Below are 9,654 nucleotides of genomic sequence, written 5' to 3' on the forward strand. Positions count from 1 at the left end.
CAGTGGAAGGGAGACTCTCAAGCCTGGAAGACTATGATAGAGGCAAGAGATAAGATAGAGCAAGTAATATGGTGGGAACCAAGGAGTGGAACTGCAAATGTATGGTTTGACAACTGGACAAAACTAGGACCTCTTTATCACATTATACCAGAAAACTTTCAAATAGCTGAGGGTGTTCAAGAAGTAAAAGAAATAATGTTGCAAGATGGTTGGAACTTAAGAAAACTTTAGCAGTTATTCCCTATGGATATTGTAACTCATATCCAAGAAGAATTACACTTTCATGAACCAACACAATAGTGGGATATACCAAGATGTATGATGACAGCTTCAGGCAAGTTTACAGTAGGCTCAGCATGGGAGTTATTGAGGAGCAAAGCAGTCAAGTCACATGTCTTCAACAATATATAGATATCTGGGGTACCTTTTAAGATAGCCTTCTTCTGCTGGAGGTTGTGGAAAAACAAAATTCCACTTGGAGATGTATTAAGAAGGATTGGGATAGAAACTGACACAACATGCTACTGCTGTGATTACAGACAACATGAAACAGTGGAGCACTTGTTTGTTATAGGAAATGTGGCTACAAAAGTATGGAATTATGTTAAAGCTGTTGTTGGCATTACAACACATTTTCAGCAAATTAGGCAACTTTTCCAAGTCTAGTGGAATACTGACTCTCCATCAATTTTCAGCAAAATCTTTAAAGCTATTCCATTGGTCATTATGTGGCAGATATGGAAATGGAGGAACACAGTTCTACATAGAGGAAAGATGTCCATCAACAAAGTGATTTATGAGATAAACATGATGATATATCAAATTACTAGAATGAGATTCCCAGGACAACAAAACCTACCAAGATGCATACCTCAAATACTGCAAAAATTTGAGGCATACATGCCAAGAATTGTAACTAGGATAGTGACATGGGATTTTCCTAAACAAGGATGGTATAAATGTAATTCTGATGGAGCTTCTAGAGGAAATCCTGGACCAAGTTCTGTGGCCTTTTGTGTTAGAAATGAAGTTGGCGACCTCCAGTATGCAACAGCAAGAAGAATTCCAGATGGATCAAATTTGATAGCAGAAGCAAGGGCTCTACATGAGGGCCTTCAACATTGTGTTACTTATAGACTCCTACCAGTGATCTTGGAAATAGACTCAATGACTATGAAAAACATTTTGACTGGACAGTGGGAGACCCCATGGAGCATATCTATGATCACAAATGATATCTCCAGGCTGAGGAGGATAAGGAAGTCAGGGTGGAACATGTTCTGAGAGAAGGAAATGGACTGACAGATTTTTTAACGAACTATGCTTTTGATTTTGCAGGTGATCATCAATTTGAAATTTTTTCTTCACTTCCTGTCAAAGCACGGAAAATTCTAAATACAGAAAAGTCGCATATACCATACATGAGAATTAGGCGAGCAAAAGACCACCAAATACCCAGAAATTAATAACAACCTGGAGAGCAACATAAACAACAACTTTGAACCTCAACCAGTCATGACAATCATATGAACCTGTAATCTGATTTGACGACTATAACTTTCAACATAGCAAAAGGAATCAGGAGCTACTGCTGAAGGAACATGGATGATTTCTACTCCATCCTGGAAGCCTGAATAAGTATTCATTTGACCTTGAACCATAGCACCTGGTGAGAGCTTGTTGGTGTCCGAAATGGTTTCGAGGTAAGGCTAGAGGAAATGCAACAGATAATTACTCTTAGTATCATCGATGTAGCTCACACTTCATAATTCAGCTTGTTGCTTAATTTCTTAGGATAGCTTCTTTTTCTTCTTTCTTCTCTTGTACTGATCTCTTTTATTCAAATAAAACATTGCCAAAACTTGTTTTGGTGGATTCATTCAAAAAAAATAAATTATACTAATACAAAAACTAGGACTAAACACTCACTTGGGTCCGTAGCAGCAATGTATTCCATGGAAGCAAGAGAATTAATATTATTTTTGAAACTCCACTAGCCCACCAATAACCAATTTCTTTTCCCATGACATTATTCCCAAAAACTATATAACTTATATAATATAATCCCAATTAATATTACAATTATACATTACGTGGGCGGCCATATTAGTTGTTGAATCGTTAGAACGGCCACTGAAGCAGATGGGTTTGTGCATTGAGAGTCAACTTATTACTTGGTGGAGTCAAATTAAAGGGGAAAGAACAAGATGAACCGAGAAGATTTCACATTAAGCAAAAAGAATGAATAACATGACATCGAACACTAATGACCACTGTAGATTCATGAACAATACTAAGACGAGTAGAGCATTTCAAAATTAATCAAAGCTAAGGAAAACAAACAAAAGACCAAAATCTTAACCAAACGAGGAACCACAATCCTTACTGAAACTTATCGAAACAATCAATTAAACCAATAACTCGAAAGAAGACTTAAAAAGTACGAAGCAGCATACCTTTTTAGGAACAGCGAGTGGACCAATGAAGCTTCTTCCAACACCACCATAATGATGACTAATTGTTATCTTTCCTTTCAGTCTTATTGTTTGAGCTTTCAGTAGAAGACGAGATCATAATATTATGATCTCATCTTTTGTTGAAAGCTCAAACGATAAAACTGAAAGGAAGGTCTATATACATCTTACCCTCTCCATTATCAGTTGTGAGAATACACATAGTATGTTGTTGAGATCATAATACATAAAAGAAAAAGAAAATAATGACTTCACTGTCACATTGGAAATTGAGTGCAAAGCAAACAAAGAGAAGAAGCAGCATGCATGAGTTGATATTACAACCCACAACTACTTGACAGCCATATAATATGTCAAAGTTATACCAAGTAAGGTTACACATTTAAACCCCAGAAGAGTCAAAATGCACATACTGACATTGCCAAGTAAGGTTTGTCAATCAATTCATCAAGGCTTTCAAGCGCTCTTGTCTAAAAGATTCACTTCCTGAAGCAGTGCAATAATCTATTACCACAATACATGAGGGTGCTCACACAAGAGTAGAGACATTTTGACGAACCAATTTACAACAACAGCTCAGTCCCAAACAAAGTTGGGGTCAGTGATACAAAATCCTCACGGAACATGTTGCTCCATTTAAGCTCATCTCGGACCAATATTGAACAAAAATAGAAGTATTAAATTCTCACTATTTTCTCTCTCTCTCTCTCTCACGCACACACACAGAGAGAGACATATATATATCTATATATATATGACAGGACTAAAGGACTCCTCTCATAGGTCCTGAGGTAAATGTACTAATACGACAAAAAATAATGAGGTTACAGACCCTATGGATCTCCAAGTTTGTAGCCCAGCTGTTCTGCTGGGCATGCAACGTGACCAACAAGAATATTACTGGTTTGGGAACACTCAACTTCCATCAGCGAGCAACTTCTTTTCTTCTTCCGCATAGACTCTAACAAGGACACTGTCAAAGCCTTAGTCCTCAAACCTGCACAGTGACATATAAGCAGCTTGAAAGCGTCAGTTCAATATTCCACAGTACAAATCATTCTAGAAACCATGTCAGTTTTAAATGGAGTATATTGTCATGAAAGAGATCTGCAATGTCCAGGTTGATGATATTCTACTTTCTTAAAGCAAAGATATATTAAGCTTGTAGTTCCTAAAATATGGTAAGCACCTGTATAAACAATTAATTCTCTTGAACAGGTATTAGATGTTGGTACAAACAACAGCAGAGTCAGACTTTTATAAAGAAGTAAACATATGAAAAAGCCAAGAGATTCAACAAATAGTATATATACATAAAAAAAAAATTACCTATCTACACGGTATAATTTCCAGTGAAGAGGTGTCAGTCAACATCCCTTGGCAAAGTGTGGGGGATTCAACAAATAGTATATATACATATAATAAATTTACCTATCTACACAGTATAATTTCCAGTGAAGACGAGCCAATCAACATCCCTTGGCCAAAAGTGGGGGATTCAACAAATAGTATATATACATAAAAAAAAATTACCTATCTACACGGTATAATTTCCAGTGAAGAGGTGTCAGTCAACATCCCTTGGCAAAGTGTGGGGGATTCAACAAATAGTATATTTACATACAATAAATTTACCTATCTACACAGTATAATTTCCAGTGAAGACGAGTCAATCGACATCCCTTGGCAAAGTGCGGCTCTGCCATTGAGCACAAAATGATCTAAAAACTGAATTTAAGCTAAAATCATAACATAAACAAAGCACTCTGAGGGAAGAACTCTAGCTCCGTCTCCAACAACATTCAAAGCCACTGTTTTGTTCCACACTTACGTGATGGGATTGGCGATGAAATTGGACCATAAAATGTGGAGTTATGGAAGTATATACATATTGGAGGTATGTCACAAATAGACAAGAAAGTACAATTGATGCAGGGGGGGGGGACTTATAACTTCTGCTATAGCTTATAAATAATGGCCTTACAGTTTTTAAAAGAAAAGGCCTGACAGTAATAGGATGATAACAATTTCTTAATGCATTTGCATGTGGATCATTAGGGTAGGCTGTCTACATCACACCCCTTGGGGTGCAGCCCCGGGAATGCTTTTGTGCACCGGGGCTGCCCATTTTTTTATTTGCAAGTGGATCATAACAACTTTTGTTCTATTTGAGAGATTCTCGAAATAAGCTGCTACAAATGAGTAAACTTGCGATATTATCCTCTTAATTTCCTTAATCTTTTCCTCAGTTTTTACTATTTTAAGACCAAGAGCTACTCTTTCCCATTGACTATCCAACAAAAAGCCAAAAGTTTATGTTCCTGTTCTTTCAGTGAAGTCCTTGTTTCTACTCCTTCATGACTTGAGCAGAAGAGATTATTCGAAATGCTTCCTTCACAAAAGAGAAGTTTCAGAGTCTTGGTATTGTGCATCAAACACTTTGTAATCGCCAAGTACAACAATCTTTAGATGATGCCAGGGGTTAACAGATTGGAAAAGATTGTTCACAAATAAACAAAGAAAGGCACTTTTCCCCCGAGCATTGATTGCAACAGATAAAGAACCTATACTCCCACTCTGACCTTCTCCCTTCAACAACTATGAGAGGGAAATCATAACTTCTCTACAATGCCATCACTAAAGCAGCTTCTCCTATACAAACAAAGGTATTTCTAAACCAGCAATTCCCTTTCTTCAGTCTTTCTCCGTCTTCTCTTAATTATTTTCCTTTTTTGTTTGTGGGGGAGGAAACATCCTACTGCTTCCCCCTCCAGTAGTCTAGGGATTTCAATCTTTTGAGATTAAGCTTAATTTCTGATTTCACAATTATAGCAGCACTTGTTCTTTTACACATGAGTACAGATTCAATGTCTTATTAAAATTTCAATGTTCACTTATAGCTTCTTTAAACAGGAAATTATGATTACCGGGGAGTTTTTCTGATGTTCCTCAAGTCATCACTTTGCTAGCCTACTAGGCTAGTAACACAACCACATAACCCCAGGAAGTTGCCTCCAGCACTTAAATTACAGCAAATGGCAAGAGAAAAGTGTTAAACATGCTTTTCAGTTTATTACTTGTGGGAGAGCAGGAAAGACAAAAATAGGAAAACCACCTGCTAGAGAATTTGACAAGTACCAATAAAAGGAATATGGATTACTTCTAATTTGGGATAAAAGCGACATGTAAACTAAAAGAGTTACTTTGTGTTGAAATGACTCACCATCACTAGCAGCTGAAAGAAAGAATACAATGCTTGCAAATCTCCTTTACACCTTTTTTTCTAAGGAATAGGGTATAAGTCTAGTCAAAGTGGAATTATCCATGACACTAAGGTAAAAAGTAACAAGCTCATGTGTACATGTAGCTAACTAAATGATATAGCAATCAAGCAACCAAACTAATGAACACAAATAGAGAATCAAGTGCAACAGTTAGTGGCCGACCTCTGATACAACTAATTTAACTCGCTTGGATACCATTCTTTCTTGATAACAGGGATGCCCAAATTCACCAATAAACAAAATTCATTTCATCACATGATAGCATAACACCTTTCCACATTTTTCTTGATTGATCAACATCGTGTCCAAAATGGATCAACAAGAATCCAATTTCAGGTATCGTCATGATCATATTAACCTTCGCGCATTGTTCCTTGATTGATCAGCTTGACATCCAAAAGAAATCACCAAATACACAATTCATTTCATTGATGATCATTGCAAGCAGTAGTTGCACAGCTAAAAAAGATACAACAACAACTATGCTCAATCTCAAACTAGTTCGGGGTGGATTCTAACTTTACTCTGACCGCCAGCCAACTGCCCATTGATGATCATTGCAAACTGGAGCGGACAACTCAAAAGATACTACAACAACAACTATGCTCAATCTCAAACTAGCTCGGTTGATTGTAGTTTTACTCTAATCATCAACCGATTGCAACCCTCTCCTTCATTGGGACATGAAACAGGCAATGTAAGCTCATATGTAAAATATGCAAAGCTCAAAGCTCCACACGATCACAAATTTAAAACAGCACCAGAAAACTGAGAACTTTGCCACACTTCAATACCCTCAGCATCTTCTCTAGTAACAAACAGCCTATCTCCAGCTCCCTCAATCTTCTTTATGATCCCTCTTCCAGCATCTTCCACTTTATCCATATAATTCCTCCTATACAATCCTTCATGCAACACCCTTTCCCTCTCAGCATCACTTCCCTTCTCTCCCATTCTCGACCACACTTCCAACTCTCCTCCTCTTCCCACGAACACCTGCTTTCTATAACAGTGAATCAAGCTACTGGTTCCACCACCTGCATGTCTCATACATGGATTTTTCTCTTCCAGATAAACCCATGGATCTTCACTTAATTTACGTAGGTCTGCCACAGCCAAATCACCTGATTTTGAACATATCTTGAACATAGTCAAATCCTCCCTGTCAAAGTCAACGTCAGCAAAAGAGTCCCCGAACCGGCTGCTCCGACCTGAACCCGGCTCATTCGTCTCCCACACAACGTCTCCGGACCTGGAGTCCCACAACCGCACGTAACCGGAATACCCAAAAGCTCCGGCAGTAACTGAAACACCGACCAGCGCATTAATCTCCGGCAAAAAAGTCAACTTTCCGACGACAGTTGACTTCGCCGAATTGCCAGTTTGTCTTCCCAACTCCGAAACCACTTTCATCGTAAACTTATCAATACTCAGAACACAATTTTCTCTATGTTGACACTCGAAGGCAGCAAAAACAGAGTCCGGCGAGTCACCAATGGCGCGTACTCGGGCCTTGTAAATTCTAGGGTCAGATGGGTCGGTCCATTCCACAGACCCAACTCTACGCCCATTAGCCAAGTTGTAAAAATGGAGCCCCGATTCGAATTCAGAACCAACAACAGCCAAATCGGGTCCAACTTTCCGAATAGAGCTGATGAAATCAAGGTGAGTCCTAATAGTTTCGGTATGGGTCAAACTCCAATCATAAACCGAAACTTGCCCGCCGTGAGCAACCCAAACGGAGCCATCAGAATCTACAGCGTTGAAGTCCGTTACAACGCCATCAGAGGATGGACGAATGGCTGAGAAAAGTGAAGCGTCGATTCCACTGAGTTGACTCGGAGCGAGTGCAGATCTGAGTTGTGATTCAATTCCGTAATAAACAGCTTCATCGATAAGCTCTTGATTGGAGAAACGTTTTGCCGTCGAAGGTAGACGATTAGACCGGAGAAGAGCTAAGAGAGCCGAAAAGATTTCGGGGTCCCGGTCGATGAAAACCGGGTCGCCGGAATTCCGGTTTGATAAGGCGGATAAAAGAGAATCTGGTCCACCGGAGCGAAGTGTGGATACTGTGGTTTCAAAGAGCTTGCCGCCGACGTTGAGCTTTACACGATCACCGACTTGCCCTTGAATGGTACGTCGTGCACCGTCCTCCATTGATCGGAGATTTGCAAACTAGAGATGCCGGCGAAGGTTGAACTGAGCAAGGTGAAAGATTCAGTCGACCAAGTCACCGGAGCTGAATTGTGCTGGTGATAATTAGCCGGTTTGGATTATTGACTAACTTTTTAACGGTTAGGACTTGAAAACTGATTATAAGTTTTAAAAAAAATAAAATAGGTATAAGTTAATATTTTTTTTGATTTATAAGTTATTTTTGCTTAAAATAAGTTTATTCAAATAAATTCAACTATTTATTGAAGCTTATTTTAAACACAAAATGATTTTAAGTTGGTCAGCCAAATACTCAAAAAAACTTGAAAATAACTTATAAGTTAATTCACACGGCCTCTATTTTTTGGATGAAAAATAAATAAATAAATAAATCTGATTGTGGTTTAATTTTTAATTTTGTTTTATTAGGTGAAAGATTGGGTTCATTTCATAATACTTGCATATTGTGAACTAGTGAATTTATCCGCAAATCGCACGGAGTGAACTACATCATCCGTTTGGTTATAAAAAATTATAAATTAATTTTTTTTTTGAAATAATTTTTATTTTATTTAAAAATTAATTTTGATCATGAAAATTTCAAATTAAACTTGAATTTGAAATATGAATTTGAAAAACTTCTCAACTACTCCATATTCAGAATTTCAAATAAAATGCTATTTTCTATCATTTGTTAAAAAGTATAATCAAACATAACTCCAATTTTAAAAAATTCTTGTAAAGTGAAAAATATTTGATTTCTAATTATATATAGACAAATGCCCATCAAATTCACGATTTATTTTTTTCTTCTAATACTCGAATATTAAAATTATCAAAAAGTACCCAAATAGCATTTCTTTCAAACGTGTTATCTAATACTCGAATATTAAAATTATCAAATAGCATAAGAAATGCTATTTGATAATTCACGATTTAAATGCTATTTCTTTCAAACGTGTTATCTAAACATAAGAAATCATAATATCCACCAAACGTCTTCTCCGAACCTTAAGTTTTCAAATATTAAATCAATAGTTATATAAAAATGTTATTTATATTTTATTTTAAGTAAACATGAAATAATATGCATAAAAATAACTTGTTGGCAAATCTCTGACTATATATTTGTCCACCAAAATTACCTGTTTATTTAGTCTTTGCTACTCAAGAAATAATTGAATGAAAACATGACATCAAAAATTTCTCAAAAAACACACGTCATTGTATCACCCAAAAAAACATATAAACGCAATAAATTTTTGCTACTTTTCTACTCATATTCACCAGTCTAATATTATGAATTCATGACATAAATAAATTAAATGAAGATGTTTCGTTAAATGTGGATATTCATTTAGTGAGTAGGTGTAAATATAGCGATGTTCAAAATTTTTGATCAAGTTATGAATTTTTTTAAGTTTTAAAGATTCATAAATACACAAAGTAATACTATAACGAAAATAATATGTTCAATCTATTTGAGGAATTTTAGAAAAAGCAATGGGCAAGATATACATGCTTCATTAACTCGGTATATAAGCTATTAACCCAAATTAGTAGAAGAATTTTACGGCGTATTAATAAAATAAATTGAATTAAACCTTATATTATAAATATTAAGTACCAATTTGTTTCATAATTATAGTGTTGAGTAGACGGAGGGTGTAATGATATTTTAATTTATAGAGGGGTATCATATCATCTTATCTATGCCTATCTATATAAGATTATGCATTAAC

The 9,654-nt window shown here is 36.4% G+C and overlaps 1 protein-coding gene across 1 annotated transcript; it reads right to left on the reverse strand.

The window, feature by feature from the left end:
- Positions 1-3,014: 3,014 nt before the first annotated feature.
- Positions 3,015-8,055, reverse strand: LOC129882369 (protein ENDOPLASMIC RETICULUM-ARRESTED PEN3). The gene is made up of 2 exons (XM_055956630.1): positions 5,921-8,055; positions 3,015-3,471 (listed from the first exon to the last, which is right to left on the reverse strand). The coding sequence occupies exon 1, from the start codon at positions 7,913-7,915 to the stop codon at positions 6,500-6,502; it is 1,416 nt and encodes a 471-aa protein (XP_055812605.1). The 5' UTR covers positions 7,916-8,055; the 3' UTR covers positions 3,015-3,471; positions 5,921-6,499.
- Positions 8,056-9,654: the final 1,599 nt, after the last annotated feature.

Source organism: Solanum dulcamara, chromosome 3, assembly GCF_947179165.1.
Source record: "Solanum dulcamara chromosome 3, daSolDulc1.2, whole genome shotgun sequence".
Lineage (NCBI taxonomy): Eukaryota > Viridiplantae > Streptophyta > Magnoliopsida > Solanales > Solanaceae > Solanum > Solanum dulcamara.